The 19,284-nt window shown below is 51.4% G+C and overlaps 1 protein-coding gene across 1 annotated transcript; it reads left to right on the top strand.

The window, feature by feature from the left end:
- The first annotated feature begins 2,143 nt into the window (after positions 1 to 2,143).
- CALCOCO1 (calcium binding and coiled-coil domain 1) lies at positions 2,144 to 17,356 on the top strand. Its single transcript, XM_029205625.1, is given in 16 exon segments — positions 2,144 to 2,209; positions 4,419 to 4,598; positions 4,937 to 5,039; positions 5,774 to 5,964; positions 7,531 to 7,689; positions 8,093 to 8,241; positions 9,921 to 10,011; positions 11,921 to 12,076; positions 12,279 to 12,533; positions 12,994 to 13,119; positions 13,607 to 13,702; positions 14,071 to 14,179; positions 14,402 to 14,604; positions 15,223 to 15,329; positions 16,288 to 16,339; positions 16,341 to 17,356. Coding segments are annotated over 15 exon segments (2,079 nt in total). The 5' UTR covers positions 2,144 to 2,209; positions 4,419 to 4,442; the 3' UTR covers positions 16,467 to 17,356.
- Positions 17,357 to 19,284: the final 1,928 nt, after the last annotated feature.

The raw sequence follows: 19,284 nt of genomic DNA, 5'->3' as shown, positions 1-19,284 counted from the left end.
ATCCTCCTCAACACAACATTTCAGGCAGTCATTATCAATAATCTGAGTTTGGGGAAAAAAAGTTGAGATTGATGTGCTGTTCTTATATGACTTCCTAGGCTCCAGTACATGTTATACATTCCCACTGCTGCATCTTTGCTTCAGCCTGGCATAAGCTTATCCTTCTCAGACCCTGTCCTGTTAAACTATCCAATCCCTCCCTCAAATATCTATATTGTATACTTATTCTTTCAACTAAATTTATTGAATACCTAGCATAGTACCTGTCACATCTATTTGTTGAATTAATCTGTTTAACATCACCTTGCACATAAATGTTCAGTGAACACCTGTCCCCTGAATAACAGTACTGTTCCTTAGAACAAAGGGTGTTAGTATTCCATAACAGGAGTTTCCGGGGTGGTAATATGGTGTACTGACTAGCTGTGCTTGAATCCTGATTCTACTACTTACTAGTTGGATAACCCCAGGTAACTCTCTTAATTGTCCGTGCCTCAATTTTCATCATATGTAAAATGGGGTTGATAATAAGGCCTACTATATAAGACTGTTATATTAAATGGAAAAATCCTTAGCATAGTTTAAACACGTGGTAAACACCTAGTACATGGAAGTTGTTATTATTTTTAGCTCCAGCTGAGACTGAGTAGGGGGAGCAGGATGCCCAAGCCTTTATTCTGGGTGGAAGACAAAAACCAAGAACAACTGAGACTTGGGTCCCTGAACAGGCCTCACTCTGAACCCACCCCAGGACCTTGAGCCATCTCTGCAACCACCAGCTTGTTCCGTAACTCATAAATCCTGACTAATGACACAGACATGTCACCTTAATGTTTGTGAAGCCCAATGACTTATTGTTAAGTGCTTGGAGATCTTCAGATGAAAGGCACCCAAGGGCAGGCACCAGCCACCCTATTCAGTCATAAAAGCAAAATACTACCCCAAAACTTGGAAAAGGCAGAGGCTCCGTAACAATGCAGCAGAGAATTAAATCAGGCACCCAGGAAGATCAAATCAATCTTTAGACTGTAATCCCTACTATGGAGACAGAGAGAGAGAGATCATTTTGAATGCCTCAGACTACTTGGAGGGTCCAGAGCAGGTAGGGGGCGCAGGATGCCCAAGTCTTTAATGTGACGTGGGGGGGGGGGATGTGTGGGAGGAGTGTGAATCTTTCACTTCTTCTAAACAAAAGCACATGGATTGTTATCCTAATTACTTCAAACCAGTTAAGAGGCTTGGGCAAACTAGCCCCACACGGGTCTTGTTTCTGAATTGTGACCCGTCCTGAATTATGCCAGGTTCCCTTTTCAACTTGATTCTTCTCACTTCAGCTTCCCCCTCTCCCCACTTCAGCTTCCCCCTCTCCCCACAACACCACGTCAGCCAATGGATCCTCCTCCTGGACCTAGAGGCCATTCCAGGGATGCCCAGGCCACGACTGTGAGTACTGGCAGGCCCCTCCCTGGCAGTGAAACCTTCAAGTTGGAAAAAAACGGTCAGCGGTGCACACAACACAGTTTTTACAGGGGCTGTCCCTGAGGTTGAAGCAAAGGAGAACCAGCTACCACAGCTGTCACACAGTTTCCTATCCCCTAAATGGTACGTAGGTGTGATGTGGCGAGAGCACTTGGAGTCGTGCAAACCTACCATCTCATAGCTTTGATACTTTAGACCGGTTCCGTAACCGTTCTGGGCTTTAGTTTCTTCATCTGTAAAGGGTGGATAACAAAACTGCCTACCTCGCAGGTTGGTGTTAAAAGTAAACGGGAGCGCGTACCCGAACTCGTTCGACCCTCTCAGAAGTATTACTGTGGGGGCGTTAGAGCCGTAACTCCTCCCCACCCCCCAACCACGCACGGTACCAATCAGCAGTCGCCACTCATATAGCCTGCCCCCTCGCAAGGACTCTTGGGCTGTGAAGTCCTTTGCTGGCCACACCCTCGTTTGCTGCCGCGGAAGTGAGAACTACGCCTCCCAGGATGCGGCGGTGACGCCGCTACCACAGCCGCCCTCTACTCCTCCCTCCTTGCGCACAGCCTCCTGGTACATGTAGTCCCAGATATGCTCAATCTCACTGGCAAAAAACGCGCGGAGGAACCACAAACCCCAGAAGCCCTCGCGCCCACCCTTCTCCCTCCCCCTCTCGGAGCCGAGTGCTGTTTTTGTTGTTGGTGAAAGGTGAGGGGACAGCTGATCCGTCGGTGGGGTAAGAAACTTGGCCTAATTTGGGGGCGATCTTATGGGGGATCCCCCCACTTCCCAGACTGTGAAAGGATAATCTAAGGGAACCGTAGAAGGGGGAAGCAGGAGCATTTGGGTGTTAACACTTTCCGTACTGGAGAAGCCACCCCGCTGTTTCGGGAGTTCTTGGTCTCAAGGGGGCCCTGATCAGGGGCTGCCCCCTGGCTGTTCTCGCCTCCCTCTCAGTCCTTCTCTATAAAGCTTGATAGGCCTAAGGGAGTTGTGAGGGAGGCTTAAGTCGGCTCGTTCTCGGCCCGGCAAGACTGGACCCCACAAACCTTCCCTTACCCCTAATTCCCCAAACCGCCAACCCCCACGCCCCGCCACCAATCCAAAGGCCTTTACCACGCTGAATCCCTTGGCGCTGGGGAAGCTTCCAAGGTGTAGAGTGTCAAAGAACTCTAGAGCCCTACAGCGTGGGGGGGATGGGGACACCCCCCTCCCCGCCCCATGCAAACACCTGAATCTGGCTACACATATACACCTTAGTTGCTCAGAGTTCTCATTCAGGCGTGGGGGATATTTCCAGCTTTTTTGAATTTTGTTTGTGGGGAATAGTTGGGGTCCCCAGGACAATGTCTTTGAGGACAGTTCACCCCCTCTTAGAAAGCCAGAAGAATTGTATTTGGAAAAAAACATGGACTAGTTTTAACTAGGGATTTTTCAGAGATGAAAATTCAGAGAAACTTCTTGTCGTCAATTCAGTCTCTATTTTGGAGGGAGAAGTAGCTCCTTTTTGTAGAGCTGTCCCACCTTCCCTTCTTTACTGATTTTCTGTCCTCTTTTAAAGTCCCTACCCACCTGGCTTCAGCCTGTTGTGGGTTTGTGATGTTTGGGGGCGTGCACATGACTAGTGGCCGTGGTTGATTGGACGTGCATTACTGTGACTGACACAGGACAAAGCTCAGTGGGCTGGAGATGAGAGATGACAAGGGCCATCTCACAGCCCTGGGCTTAGGAGTTCTCTTGACTGTTGTTATCTTTCCTCACCCTAGCCTCATATTTTCCATTGAACTTTCCCCACCTAACTTGGAACGCTTCGTCTTAATCCCATCCTATAGCATGCCTCCAACTACCAATCCAAGCAGATGGAAGGGTTCAGGCACTTAGAATTGAGGCTAAGGGGAGCAGAGAAAATGGGGGGGGGGGGGGAATACTAGCGATGGGTTAACGAACCGTCAAACCAGTAGGTTTCTAGCCCTGCTCCTGGCAAGACCTGAAGAGAAGAATATGAGGTTCTTTTTGAACCATTTCTCCTTCTCTCAACATTATGTGTACATTTCCCTTCCCAGGGCCCCTTACTTCCAGGCTGTCCCTACCCGGGGGTGGGGCTTTCCTGGCTCCAGGCCCCCACATTCCATCTCCCCGCAGCACCACGTTCCTGCTGAGTGTTTCACTCCACCCTTTGAAGCAGCCGCCTCCAGAATTCTTGACTTCCTGGAGGAATGAGTGAGGGACAGAACCTATCTTTCCTTTTATCCTCCCTTTCCCTTTGTTTCTTGGATGAGAGTGCGGGCTTTTTTTTTTTTTTTTTTTGCTCATGGCGGAAGACAGCTGAGAGACGGGGAGAGAGGGTGAGAGTTCAGGGGCTTGAAGATTGGTCTCTTCGTACCCCCAGCCATATTCCAGCTCCAAAGACTCAGTCGTTACTTTCAGAGAGAGTTGCTGTTTTCAGGTGTCCTAAGTCATTCCTGGGTATAGCTGGAGTGGGCAAGGAGGCCTGCTCAGAATGAGGGGGCCCCCCGCCTCAGTTGGATGTTGAATTCAAGAGCCAGAAGATGTAGGGGTTGGGGTGGGGAGATGGAGGCTGAAGAATTTGGAATGGTCAAGGCTATTAAGAGATGGAAAAGGAGGGACTACAGGAGGCCGAGCCTGGGAGACTGAGGCTTGGTCAATGGGGCTGTGAAAAGGGAGCAGAAATTAGAGAGCTCTTACCTCTAGGGAGAGTCTGTGACTCAGAGGGTACAGTGTGAGCCAGGATGGGTACTGACCCAGAAGGCCAGACCTATGCCCTAGAGACTAAGATTGATACCTCTAGAGGGTCCTAAACCCTCAGGGGCTGGAAACCAGATACGCCTTCATCTCCAGGAGCAGGGGCTGTGGGTGGGGACAGAGTTGGGGGGCAGAGAGGCAGAGGGGGAGAGACTTCAGGATATTCAATCTTCATTTCATAGGAGGGCAGCCATCTCAGGGCCAGAATGGAAGAATCATCGCTAAGCCGGGCACCATCCCGGGGTGGAGTCAACTTTCTGAATGTGGCCCGGACCTACATCCCCAACACCAAGGTGGAGTGTCACTACACGCTCCCCCCAGGCACTGTGCCCAGTGCCAGCGACTGGATTGGCATCTTCAAGGTATCCCTGGACCCCCTTTTGGCTCAGGCTTACGGGCCATGGGTTGTCTGGAATAAGGGGAATTGATTTGGTTTCTGAATTCTCAACCTCATGATGATAGAGAGGAAGGGAGAATGATGTCACAGATGACAAGGCCATGTGTGTAAGCAAAGCCCATCTCCCCATCTTAGCCTTGCTCTCTCCTGACACACTAGCATCCCTCCACTTTCCCTGTCTCTCAGCATCCTTGCCACTGCAACACCATCCTACCCACCCCTGGTTCAATCCCTCAGCCTTTTCCACCTTCCGGAGCTGGGAGTTGCATCACTATACCCCTCTCCCACCGTGGGCTTTGACAGGTGGAGGCTGCCTGTGTCCGGGATTACCACACGTTTGTGTGGTCTTCGGTGCCTGAAAGTGCAACTGATGGTTCCCCCATCCATGCCAGTGTCCAGTTCCAAGGTACAAGGGAAGAGGGAAAACCGGGAGGGAGGGGTCAAGGGGATGGAGGTTTGGAAGAGGGTAGTGGTCTCAGCAGATACAGAATCATGGGATTTTCAAAGAATCAGGGATTCAGACAAGAAAGGAACTGTAAAAGGGCCGCTAGTCCTGCCTCTTACCAAAAAAGGAGGAACTCTTCTTGTGGGACTAGGGGGTAGGGAAGAGGGAAAAGTGGCTTCATATATTAACAAGAAGATGGTCATTAGATTTTGAAAGACCCAGGTTCAAATCTCAGCTCTAATTACTTACAAGCTGTTTGACCTTGGGCAAATTATTTACCCTCTCTGTGTCTGTTATCTTAACAGTAAAAGGGGATGCCTGGCTTACAGGGACAATATGAAAATTTTAAATGATACAGATAAAGCTGTTAGCAAAGTGCCTGGTATGTAATGGGTACTCAGAAAATGGTAACTAGCATTGTTGTCGTTGTTGTTATTATTATTATTATTAAGGAGGGTAGGTTTAGGAAAGAGAGGAAAGAGAAGGCTAGGCAGAAAGGAGGGAGAAGAGTATCCCAGAGATCAGAAATAGCCTATGAGAGGTGGAGAGGAGAGAAAACAGTCTATAGAACAGGTAACAAGGGGCTGGGGCCAAAGACAATGGATAATAAGACACATCAAGGGGAGGGGGAACCTGCTGAGCGCTTGAGGGCCTGGGATCATATTGGGGTCCTGGGTCTGTACTTCTTCCCACAGCCAGCTACCTGCCCAAACCCGGAGCCCAGCTCTACCAGTTCCGGTACGTGAACCGCCAGGGCCGGGTGTGTGGGCAGAGCCCCCCTTTCCAGTTCCGAGAGCCACGGCCCATGGATGAACTGGTGACCCTGGAGGAGACTGACGGCGGCTCTGACATCCTGCTGGTTGTTCCCAAGGCAACTGTGCTGCAGGTGAGAGCAGAGCAACAGAGTTGCTCCTGGGCGAGGGTGCCGGAGGATAGCATTGCAAGGGGCCCCTTCACGCTTCACCCTCCCCTCGCTGTAGCTTCAACTGCAGACCTCACTGGGAGTTATACAAAGCCTTGCCTACAGGAAAGTCTCAATTTGACACAGACAGACACGAACACATAGGGTAGGAAAGCAAGCCACCCACAGGCCAACATCACTCAAGATTTCCTAAGAATTTTTTGAGGCTTCCTTCTCCAGGAGCCTTCCCTAGGCGCTAGAGGAAGATGCAAAGGGTAGAGGGAGGCCACGCAGGGAAGGAACACTGCAAGGAAGGGGAGGATGAGACCCACTTCCACGGCAAGTGAGGAGTGAGAACAGATCAGCAGGGCCCCAGGCCTGTGCAGCCACTACCCACATGTGGCTCTCAAGCGCTTGAAATGTGAGTGGTCTAAATTGAGGTGTTCTGTATGGATAAAATACACACCAGATTTGAAGACTTAGTATTTAAAAAAAGAATGTAGGGAACTCCCTGGCGGTGTACTGGTTAGGACTCCACACTCTCACTGCCGAGGACCTGGGTTCACACAAGCTGTGTGGCACAGCCAAAACACACACACACACACACACACACACAATGTAAAAGATCTCAGTAATTGTTTATATTGATTACATGTTGAAATGATAACATTTTGGATTGACTGGGTTAGATAAATGAATTCCATCTGCTGCTTACTACTTAAGTGTCTACTAGAAAATTTTAAATTATTTATGTAGCTTGTATTATTTTTCTGTTGGACCAAATACAGAAGAATTAGGGAGTGGAGGCAGATGTTAGCAAGGAAGACTTCCTGAAGGAAGGTGAAGAACAGGACTAGGTGGGGAGGAAGTACATTCCCCAGACGAGAGGACAGGCCTGAGGAAAGCTCAACAGGTGGGAATGAGTAGTTTGTGATTTACACAAACTCCTGCCCTGTGGAATCCTCTAAACATATGGAATCAATACAAGAATAGGAAGATGTTTATATCTTACATAAGTCAGAGGTGGGTGATCTCCTACCCGTGTTCTGTTTTTACATTCATTGTTCTCATTTAAACCTTAAAACAACCCAGGCTAAGGGATCACATTACAGATGAGAAGAGAGACTCAGAGAAGTTAAGTAACTTGTTCAAAGTCACCTAGCTAGTAAAAATTGTATTGAAGATTTAAACCCACATCTGTCTGACTCCAGAACAGATAGGGTAAAATTAGGGGAACCATCCCCTTTGTCCATGTGGATTGAGAAAGACTTCTGCCAGACAAGGGGTTCCTGCAATTGCTGGGCAAAGGAGGGACCAGGCCTCAGCGGGGAAAAGATAAGAGGGGTGGGCAGTTCAGCGTGCCAGGAGCTGGTGTGTCTGATGGGTGGTGGGCAGGGTTCAGTAGCACACCAGGCCTCCCCTGACTCGCCTCTTTATAGCCTGTACTGATGTAACTTCCCAGCCCTGACATGCATCTGCAGAGCGGTGGGGATGGGACCTTGGAATGGGCGCTTCACAGGCAGGTTCCCCTTCTCATCCCGTCCCCTGTAGAACCAGCTGGACGAGAGCCAGCAAGAGAGGAATGACCTGATGCAGCTGAAGCTGCAGCTGGAGGGGCAGGTGACAGAGCTGAGGAGCCGAGTACAGGAGCTCGAGACTGCTCTGGCATCCGCCAGGCAGGAGCACGTGGCACTGGAGGAGCAGTACAAGGTGGGAGCAGGGCTGCTGGGGGGAGGGGCCTGCCTGCTCACCTGGGGTCCAAAATCTGAACCCAGTGAAGACAGTAAAGGGGAGACGTTATTGGGCTGTTAAGATGGTGCTGGCATCTAAGATATAGGTTTAGGCGGTCACAAGTAGTGTTAAACTGGATGTGATGGGAGACACGTCCCAAATTTGTAGTGAGACTCAGTTCTCTGAACACAGGAGTGCTGAGTTAGGGTGGAGGTGGCCGTCTTCACCGGGAAGGGGATGTTCCCTTACAGTTTCTTCTTCAAGGAAGGTGACCGGGTAGAAGGGTGGATAGTCAAACTTAGGAGTTCTCCTAAGCCTTTACTGCACTCTTTGAGAGATGCATCTCAGCTTCCCTCTTCTTCTTGGGGAACCTTAATTCCAGGGGCTTTCCCGGTCCCACGGGGAGCTCACGGAAGAGAGGGACATCCTGAGCCGGCAACAGGGAGACCACGTGGCCCGCATCCTGGTGCTGGAAGATGACATCCAGACTATCAGTGAGAAGGTGCTGACGAAAGAGGTGGAGCTGGACAGGTGAGGGGACCCCTCTACCCCCATTACTTCCCTTTGCTTCCTGTGACCCTCGAACCCCAGCTTCCCGTGTCAGGTAGGCAAGACCTGCTCTCCATCTCACATGGTTTCTCTTTCCCTTCTCAACCTCACTCAGGGTATTCCAATTACTGGGGGTAATTTTTCTGCCAAGCTCGCTTCCATCTTTCCTAACCTATTCTGTATTCCTTACCTTCGGAAATAATCATCATTACCATCTGTTGTGCAGCAAAGGCAAAGCAGGAGCTAGGAGTGGAGGATTTGGAAGAAGAGAATGGATAGGATGGTCCAGGCAAGATAAGAGAGGATGGATTTCAGATTTCACCCCAGCAAAGCATAAGATTAGACTCTGTTCTCACTATTAGGAAATGTTAGAACCGGTGATCCAGAAATGTTATGGGATCTCTGCCCTGAAAAAAAGGTACAAATCATAGAATCTTAGCATTGGGAGGAATGTAAAGTATTTAAGAGGGTATGTGAGGAAAGATCACTACCTCAGAAGGCAGCCTCTTTCAATATCAGACAGCTGTCATTTTTGTATCTCTTGTGTTGTATTTACCCTCCTGTAACTTTCATTCCTTGGTCCTGGTTTAGACCTCTGGAGCCACATAGAATAAATTTCTTTCTTCTGCCAGACAACTATTCTTTCTACCAAATGGCATGAATATTGACCACCTCCCATGCCTGTCCTTCAGATTTTCACCAGAAGAAACACTTCTTTCATCAAATGACATAATTAAGTTTCTTTCATTCAGTACTGGTAGATTTGATATTTTCAGAAAAACTCTTTAAAGGAAAGAGGCATGCTATCCGAGACCCAGAGTAAAAAGTGAGTTGATCACTAAGGCTTCTTCAGTCCAGGATATGTTAGTCTTGCCCGAGGGAGATACTAAATGTCTAGGTTCTAAATCATGGAATAGAAAAATTGGGATCAAACCGAGCATCTGGAAAAGATCAGGGACTGTGTAGACCAGGGTTCAGCAAACTATGACCCACATGCCAAATCCAGCCTGCCACGCACGTGGTTTTGTACAGCCCACAAGGGAAGAATGGTTTTGACAATTTTTAATGGTTGAAAAACAAAAGAAGAGTAATATTTTGTGACATGTGAAAATCATATGAAATTCAAATTCCAGTGTTCATAAATAAAGTTTTACTGGAACGGCCATACTCATTCATTTACATATTGTCCATGGCTGCTTCCACATTCCAGTGGCAGCGTTGAGAGGTTGCCACAGAAGTCCACATGGCCTGCAGAGCCTAAAATATTTACTGTCAGGCCCTTTACAGATAACATCTGCCGACTTCTGACCTAGATCAAAAGTTTATCGTCAATAATGACTGCCCCTTGTCTAGAAAAGACTGAATTCCGGTCTCTTGATTTATTGCAAACAACTGGGAAGCCATTAGCAGAACATCCCTTAAAGTGATACATAAGGAGAAAAGAACAACTGTTTATTTCTATATTCTGCTCTAAAACTAGGAATCTTGGGTACTTGGGGCTTAGAACTGGATCATCTTGGTTTGGGGATTTGGGCATCCCAGAGAGAAGTGGAGGTCTGGGCTAGAGGAGCCCCAGCAGAAGGGCTCAAGACAGAAGTCTGAGTCTTTGTCCCTTCTCTGGTGACCAGTCGGTCTTCTGACATCGCATCCACCACTCACAGGGTTAGAGACACGGTGAAGGCCCTGACTCGGGAACAAGAGAAGCTCCTTGGGCAGCTGAAGGAAATGCAGGCAGACAAGGAGCAAAGCGAGGTAAGGGCTCAGAGTTGGTTTGCTTTCTCAATTATCCATCCAGTGCTTTACTATAAATTTACTTTTATAAATTCAAATGTATAACATTTACTTATAAAGCAATGAAAGCAATCAGATAATTTTGATGGATACCAGACTTGGAAATTGGAGGTTATGGATGACTGTCTTGTCAGCCTCAGCAGCTAATATGTTTCTGTATTGTGTCATGGTTGTACAGTATTGAGAACACCTTGAGTCTCATGCACAAGCAGGTGCAAATGATAATTTTTAAGCTTCTACCTTGCGATCTCAGTTTGCTCTCCACGTCAATAGAAAATACAATTGAAACTTTATTCTGAGCTTTGCACAAAAATGAATTAACCTGGAAGCACATATCAGTGCTTGATGATCTCCAGTGTGCTAACTTGTGAGTTTGTGCATTGTTTTTCAACATAATTTTTCATAATTTGGAAGAAGTTGAAATCAAATATTTCAGCTTCTAAATGGCTTCATCAGAACCCTAGGCTTCTGTGGGAGATGGTCTGAAAACCATTTGCTCAGCAGTGAAGAGTAGGTAGAATTTGAGTGGACAGAGATGAGAGGGAGGCCATTCTAGGAACAGAGGAACACGTGAGGGGCTTCCCTGGTGGTGCAGTGGTTAAGAATCCGCCTGCCAATGCAGGGGACACAGGTTTGAGACCTGGTCCGGGAGGATCCCACGTGCCGCGGAGCACCTCAGCCCGTGTGCCACAACTACTGAGCCTGCGCTCTAGAGCCCACAAGCCACAACTACTGAGCCCTCGTGCCACAGCTACTGAAGCCCGAGCGCCTAGAGCCCGTGCTCTGCAACGAGAGAAGCCACCGCAATGAGAAGCCCGCGCACCACAATGAAGAGTAGCCCCTGCTCACTGCAAGTAGAGAAAGCCCACACGCAGCAACGAAGACCCAATGCAGCCATAAATAAATAAACACATAAGTAAATACATAAATAAAAAATAAATACATTCTAAAAAAAAACCCAAAAATACATGAGCAAAGGCTTAGAGTCCAGAACACTCAGAGCAGCTGAATGCGTGGGTAAAGAGTTTGAGGTAAGGCCTAGGTCAGGTTGTAGAGGTTCTTGAGTTTAGTCTTTATTCTGTAAGCAGTGAGAGGCATTGATGATTTTCAAGTGGGGGACACATACTTAAAGAATGTTCTTAAAGAAGACTGATCTGGGAATTCCGGTCCAGTGCAGTCCAGTGGTTAGGACTCTGCACTTTCACTGCTGAGGGCTTGGGTTCAATCCCTGGTAGAGGAACTAAGATCCCACAAGCCACGTGGCGTGGCCAGGGGGAAAAAAGAAAAAAAGATTATTAATCTGATTGCCTTGTGGAAAATGAGCTAGTTGTGAGATTATTCAGTAGTCCAAGCAAGAAATGACCAGAGCCTGAGCTAATGTGGTCGTGGTAACAGTAGAAAAGAGAAAATGGCTGTGAACAAGATGGAGGATGGAGAAGCGTCCATCCTTTGGGCCACTAGGGAGAGAACAGAACCACGCGTGGCACTGAGGTATCCAGCCCAAGTGGCTTGAGAAGTAGTTAGTGCCATGGACAGAAACAAGAGTGGCAAGGACGGGGGTAGAGTGGGAGGTAGAATATGCCGAGTGTGTGAGGCCTGCAGGACATCCAGATTGAGTTTTGATCGAAAAGCAAGAGCGGGGAAGCAGACATGGGGCAGGGGAAGACCCCAGGCCGTGCAACTGGAGACGGGTTGCTCAGGATTGAGACGCTTTGCACTGAGAACCCAGGAAGGGCTGGCCAGGGTTGAATGCTTGAGTTTGTGTTAAATCTGAGGAGTGGAACCTTGGCTTCTCTCATCACAGAGGCCCACCTCCATGGCCACCCCAAATATGTATCCCCTTTCCTTACCTGCTCTCTACTGCCATCAGGCTGAGCTCCAGGTGGCACAGCAGGAGAACTGTCGCTTGAATTTGGAGCTGCAGGAGGCCAGGGGCCGGCAGGAGGAGCAGAGTGCTCAGGCCCAGCGACTGAAGGACAAGATGGCCCAGATGAAGGACACCCTCGGCCAGGCCCAGCAGCGGGTGGTGAGTGAAGCCCCTAGGCAACAGGGAGTGGAAAATGTTCCAGGGCTGGTTGTAGACAAGTATGGGAGAAAGACATGGCTCAAGATTAAACAACCCAATCCTGAGTCCTGATGCGGTGGGGGAGTGGAGGGAGCCTAGTTACCTTCCGGGCTCACAAATGACTCACTGGGAGCCCTGATTCCATCTCCTCCTTTCTCCTGAGGCTGAGCTGGAGCCCCTGAAGGAGCAGCTTCGAGGGGCCCAGGAGCTTGCAGCCTCGAGCCAGCAGAAAGCCGCCCTTCTCGGGGAGGAGCTGGCCAGCGCAGCGGGAGCCAGGGACCGCACCATAGCCGAGCTGCACCGCAGCCGCCTGGAAGTGGCTGGAGTCAACGGCAGGCTGGCTGAGCTCAGTCTGCACTTGAAGGAGGAGAAAAGCCAGTGGAGCAAGGAGCGGGCGGGGCTGCTGCAGAGCGTGGAGGTAGAGGGATGGGGGGACCTGCAGGCTCCTGGCTGCTACTGCGCGCGCCTCGGTGTGGTCAGATCCCCTGGGAGGAGAGAGGCGGGGGTGAGAACCTTAGAGGACTTATGGGTGGGGAGGGGCTGTGAGGGAGGTACAGTCGCTGTCCAGGTGTGGCCCCTCCCTGAGCAGAGTGTCTAGATCCTGATCTCTGTAGCACCTGTCTTGGTTACCATCTTGATTCAGAAACATTTACCGTCCTAGGCGCCGGCCCTGCCGTGATACCCATCCCTGATCAGCAAGGCGCCATGCTGTCAGGGACCTTCCTCCATTTGGGGGTACAGGGGATGAGGAAGGCAAGAAGGGGAAATAACTCCAAAATATTCAGTTAAATAAAGAAGAGGCACAGTGAGGAATGGTGCTGTTGCCAGTGGCATCCCATTTCCTTTACCCTCCCGTTTTCCTTTTCGGCGTCTCCCAGGCCGAGAAGGACAAGATCCTAAAGCTGAGTGCAGAGATACTTCGACTGGAAAAGGCAGTACAGGAGGAGAAGACCCAGAACCAAGTGTTCAAGACTGAACTGGCCCAGGAAAAGGATTCTAGCCTGGTGAGGCGCCCGGCCACCCGAGAGTCCTGGGCCCGGGCCTCCTGAGGCATCAGTGCCCTTTCCCTCTGTCTTGGCTGTGGGCTCAGAAGTTCTAGGCACTCATTTCCCACTTGCACGCCCCCCAGCCCTCATTGGTTCGAAGCATGCCATGTCCCTTTCTGCTCTCGGCACACATTCTGGGCCCAGTAGGGATGACTTAGGAGAATTCTAGAGTGCCCCCTGCTATGACCGAGCCCTCTGCACCCCAGCCCAGAGGCAGTCATCCTCTGGTCCCCACTTGGGAGACAGAGACTAGGACTCAGGTGAGCCTCCTGCAGCCAAGACAAGGGACTCGTGGAAGCAGAGTGTTGGGGCCTCCTGTGTGTCAGGGCAAGAGAGGAGCGAAGGCACGGAGAGTCGTGGTTCTAGATTGTTGCATCCAGGTCAGAGCCCAGGTTCTGGGAGGTACCTTCTAGGCTCCAGATTCCCTCTGGCCCTTTCTGCTCAGGTGCAGTTGTCAGAGAGTAGGCGGGAGCTGGTGGAGCTGCGGTCAGCCCTGCGCGTGCTCCAGAAGGAAAAGGAGCAGCTCCAGGAGGAGAAGCAGGTGAGAAGCCATAACCCAGCCCCCTGGAGGCCCCAGCGGGGGACTTGAGGGCTGGAAACTTGGTATCTTCTTGTCACCTCTTGGCTTAGAAACTGGCATCAGTGAAGAGGGCCCCGAGGCTAAAAATGGGACCATGGCTCCCCTTATTAGCCGCCTTGGCAGGACAGGGGAGGGTTGCTGGGGGAAGAAGGGGTGAAAGAGGGCTGGGGGCTGTGGGGGGAGGATCTGCCTTAAACTGCCCCCCACTTTGGCAAAAGCGTCTAATCCTGAGGCGCTCAGAGTTCATCCTGGATGCAAGAGAAGGCTGTGCAGGGCTGCATGGTTCGCATCTTCCCAGCCTCTCACATGTCTTTCCTCCCCATCTCCAGGAACTGCTAGAGTACATGAGAAAGCTGGAGGCCCGCCTGGAGAAGGTGGCAGACGAGAAGTGGAATGAGGACCCTGCCACAGAGGACGAGGAGGCCGCTGCGGGGCTGCGTCTGTACACCCCCAGTCTTGGGACACCTCTTCCCCGCTCTCCCTCCCTGTGTTGGGAAAGCTCCACATGACCCCTCTGGGAGCTGCCTCTGCCCTCTATGTTTTGCCTTTTTCCTTCCCAGACCCTGGCCCCTGATTAGCTTAACTGTATCCCTCATCCAGAGAAGCCGACCCTCTAACAATGCTTCCTTCTTTCTTCTCCGCCCACTCCCTCACCTGCAGGCTGCCCAGTGGCTCTGACAGACTCAGAGGATGAGTCTCCAGAAGACATGAGGCTCCCGCCCTATGGTCTGTGTGAGCGTGGAGACCTGGGCTCCTCCCCTGCCACAGGGCCACGAGAGGCTTCTCCCCTAGTTGTCATCAGCCAGCCGGCTCCCATCGCTCCTCACCTCTCAGGACCAGCTGAGGACAGTAGCTCTGACTCTGTGAGCACGGAGGGGAGATGGGGCAGGGGCAGGGACAAGAGGTAGGACCAACCCCAAGTGGCCCAGCCTCCAGAGCAGGGAGTCTTAGCCATACAGGGCTCTCTTTTCTTGGGGGAGAGCGGGCAGGCACAGGCTCTCTTCAGGGCCACCAAGTGGACACCAGTCTGACCCAGTAGCCTCTGTGCTGCCAGCGGCTCCTCCCCACACCCGTTCTCTTCCTGTGCACCAGCCCTCATCAAAACACTTCTCCTGGGCTTCCCTGGTGGCGCAGTGGTTGAGAGTCCGCCTGCCGATGCAGGGGACACAGGTTCATGCCCCAGTCTGGGAAGATCCCACATGCCGCGGAGCGGCTGGACCCGTGAGCCATGGCCGCTGAGCCTGCGCGTCCGGAGCGCCTGTGCTCCGCAACGGGAGAGGCCTCAACAGTGAGAGGCCCGCGTACCGCAAAAAACAAACAAACAAACAAAACAAAACAAAAAAAACCACTTCTCCTGCTCCACTCTTACTACAACTCTCTGTTAACAGTCCCGGCCTAGACTTCCCTTACCTGTCCCAGTGTGCTGCTCCCCCATCTGGGGACGCTACCCCAAAACTCAACCCTATCCCTTTGGTGCCCAGGAGGCTGAAGATGAGAAGTCAGTCCTGATGGCAGCTGTGCAGAGTGGTGGTGAGGAGGCCAACCTGCTACTTCCGGAACTGGGCAATGCCTTCTATGACATGGCCAGGTGAGGGCCAAAGGGGGAGGACAGGAGGGAGGTGGGAGGATGCCCGCGGATAGGGCATCCAGGTGAACAGTCCTCATGCCCTTCCCCCAACCTCCCTCTTCTTGGCCCCAACCAAGAAAAAGATACAGTTGTATTGACACACAAAATGACCCACCACTCCAAATCACTGGTGCCTATCAATGCACGTGCGCACTCAGAGGCCCTGCCTTTAACTGGCTTCTGTGTTGTTCTAGCAGCACCATCTTCCGTGGAGCCCAAATTGCCCTGCATCCCCTCTCTCCTGCCCCTACCCCTTCCCCAACCACCAGGTAAGTACCTAGGCTCTGTCAGGGATTGAAGAGAGGAGACCAAGGCCCCTTGGGACAGGAACAGAAAGAAGACTGGGGTCCAGCATCCATCTGGTCGCCCCTTAGATGCTATCCCTCTTCCCTGACTTCCCTGGGGGACGCTTTGGGTGGGGAATTCCAAGTATCAGATTGCCCGCTACCTTCCCTTTTCTTCCACAGTTCAAGAGGGGGAGGCAGGCGGGAAGAGAGATCTTATCATCCAGCCCCCTGCTTTGCCTGGATGTGAGATGGGCTCAGGGCAGGGAGCGGGTGATGCTGTCATCCTTCCAGGCTGGAGCAGGAAGATGAAGGACAATGTCAGACTCATTTTCAGCCTCATTAGGCAGCAGACGGAGATGGAGGGAGGAGAGCAGGAGGTTGGGGGATGGGCTCTGTACTAGAGAAACCAGCAGGCACTAAAGAAAAGAGGGCATGGGGAGCTGGGAAACTAAGGCTTCCAGTATTGTGGGGAGAGGGATACTATGAGAGGCTAGCAGAGGGAACTGCCAGGGTGCTGCATTAGGAACAGGGTCATCTGGGAGCCCACATGTGTGGGTCCCTCTCCCAGAGGTCCAAAAGCCAGGAAGGCAGTGGAACGCACTGACCTTCTCCTTTCTCCTGTCTCTCTTTAGTGTCTTTGCGGCGGGTCCCTTGTCAGAGGCCAGCACTGGGGGCCCTACCACCCCCCCCATGGAAGGAGTGTCCTATTTGTAAGGAACGCTTCCCAGCCGAGAGCGATAAGGATGCCCTGGAGGACCACGTGGATGGACACTTCTTTTTCAGCACCCAGGACCCCTTCACCTTTGAATGATCCCACCCCCGCACCCCCAGTACACACACGAATACACACTTACACACATGCACACACTCATGCATAGACGTACACTTAGGTTTCATGCCTCTTTTCCAACACACTCAGCTCCATGATATTCTGTTGCCCGAGAGCCGCTCCTGTGTGATTTCATCCCAAGCTCTCCAACTTCATCCTCTGCTGCCTGGCTCTTCTGCCCAGGCAGGGGTTCCTTCTTGGAAGCAGTGGCTGAATTTACTCCCTGAAAGTGGTTTTGGAGGAACCCTGATGGAGGAGGCCTTCTCCAGGGGGAATCATATCACCCCCTCCTGGTCCTGGTTGCTTCTGTCACTCACACCAGCCACTACACCACCACCACCACACACACACGCACACACACACACTCACACACTCACACGCTGATGCCCCGAAGCCAATTCCTGGGGCACCCCACCCTCTCTTGTTTGGGGTGTGTGTTTGTTTACCTGAGTTTTCCCTGGGGCCTGGATTGACATCATGACCTCTTTAGGTCTCTACCAGTTCTGAACCTCCCTGGTTCCTCCTTCTTTTGCCCCACTGCCTTCCATACCCCAGCCCAGCCTTTTCTATACCATTAGATATTAAGTTTGGATGTTTCTTTTGTATTTTTGAGGTTTTCTGTACTCTATCTCCTGTCCCTCCCTACCACCACCCCCCAGGGTCCTCACATGGAAAGAAATGATGCGTTTGTGCCTTCTGTAAGGGATGGGAGAACAAATGGTCCCAGGTGTCCCCACTTGCCAGCCCTCCCTCCCTCTCCAGGTCCCCCCTCAGCAATAAGAGCTTCCCCCCGCCATATCCCTCTCCCTACCTGTAGCTGGACAAATATATTTATATGATATGTATAACTATTCTAATAAAATGTGTTCTTATCATGAGGTGCGGCTGGATCAGAGAAGGTCAAGACCTCTGGCGCTTAGACCTTAGTGGAGGGAAGAGGGAGGGAGGAAGGGACCCCCTCACCCCACCCCCGCTGCCTTGGGGAGGAGGCTGTTGGTATTTTCCCATCTTGCCCCTCCCTGGTGTGCTGGCCACCAGTGGGAAGAGAGGAGGGAGGAAACTTTGTCTCAGGTGGGGTCTGGCTTGGGGAACACTGCAGTGCAAGAGGGAGCAAACTGAGGGGGAGGGAAGGGTTTAGTCCCAGGGGTGGGGCAGTGAGGGACCTCGGATGGGCCAAGGTGAGTGCCTTGGGAGTGGGGGGAGGTTTCCGCCGCTGAGACCTTCACTCTCCAAAGCGGCCTTCACTGTACTTTGAGCCAAAGGACAGGCATTACTCCTGTGAAGAGTGCACACCTGAGTATCCACTTCGTAAAAAATATCCTGAACCCCCTACCTCTAGAGATTATTTGAATTCCTCCCAGCCCTGCCTCCCTCTCTCCCTCTGTTGCCATCCTCACACACCCATATGGACACGCAGACTCCACAATCACAAAAACACATTCATCCACTCTAACCAGCTTCACAGGCTAGGCAGACACACACACACAGCATCACAAAGCATGTATTAAGGACCCACGTGCTCACCAAGACTCTCAGCAATGCCTGGCATTAACCGTGCCTACAGCCCCCTGGTTTCCATCCCAATAGCTCCCTTATCAGCCACCCCCGTTCCCTTCAGGGCCTGTGGGTGGGCCACCCCCACCATCCCCTCTCTCCATCCACCTGAAACCCTCCTGCCCGCAACCCCCCTTCCAACCCCACCTGGGTGACATCTTACATCCTTCCTTCTTCCCTCACGTTGCTGTCTCCTAGCAACCCCATCTCGTTCCCTGAATCCCTTCCAAGGAAATTAGAGATAATGGATCTCTCCTCTCTCCATCTCAACTCCTCTTTATTGATCCTACTTTAATGAAAGTTAATTATAACAATGATTTAATTAATAGAATCCCTCTCTTCCTTTATTGCTTCCTGTATTAAGACTATTAATAAATACGAGCCGGGCTGACAGAGGCATCCATCACCGGCCTGGGATTCCCCCCATCCCTCCTTTTTCCCTCCCCCTTATCCCCTCCCTCTCTTGGCCTGTAAACTTGCCGGGGTTGTGAGGGTTAATCAGAGAGGAATTATGAGCCAACATCCCCAGCAGGAGGTGCATTTAATGAAATCACTTGTGATTTATGTCTGGGGGAGGTTGGGGAGGGAAGAACCTGGAACCCAGACATCCTGCTTCTAGAAGGGTGCCCCCCCCCAGTGCAGAAGAGGAGGAAGGGTGACAGAAAGAGGGACCCAGGGCCTTTACTGCCATCCCACAGCCCCTGCAAAGCCGCACACACGCAGGGGCCACAGGGGTAGCTAGCTGCACAAGGCCATTGACACAGACACTGCCAGAGTAAAAGCACTTACGACGACTGCAGCATAAGTTTTGTTCTTTCCCACCTCCAAAACTGCATGGGTCATTTTCACCTCTTTCCTTTCCCCCCAGCCCAGTTCTGCCTCACTTTCCCAAGCTTGTTCCGTACTCCCCTCCTCCACGAAGTCCTCCAGTCCCTCACTGGACCCCTTAACCTGGGTATCTAGAGTTTCCAGTCCCTCCTTTCTCTGCCCTTCGTATGTCTTCAGGTGTGCAGTCGGCACCTTCAGACTAGGAGTTCCCCAGAAATGTAGAGCCATTTCTCTTCGTCACTTACGATTTGTCTACCCCAGGGTCCAGTGCATGGCCCCAACACAGGGAGCTCAGGGGAGAGTAACTGACTGCATGGGCAGGGAGGGAAGACAGCTGGGTTCCAACTGGAGTTCTTTCTCCTACTCACCATTCGGTATTTGGCAACTCAGCCTTCCTACTGTATCCCTCCTGTAAGGG

This window comes from Monodon monoceros, unplaced genomic scaffold, assembly GCF_005190385.1.
Source record: "Monodon monoceros isolate NGI ecotype Baffin Bay Population unplaced genomic scaffold, NGI_Narwhal_1 Super_Scaffold_6, whole genome shotgun sequence".
NCBI classification, from domain to species: Eukaryota; Metazoa; Chordata; class Mammalia; order Artiodactyla; family Monodontidae; genus Monodon; species Monodon monoceros.
The sequence above is the reverse complement of the archived record's forward strand: the minus strand, read 5'-3'. Positions and strand labels throughout refer to the sequence as shown.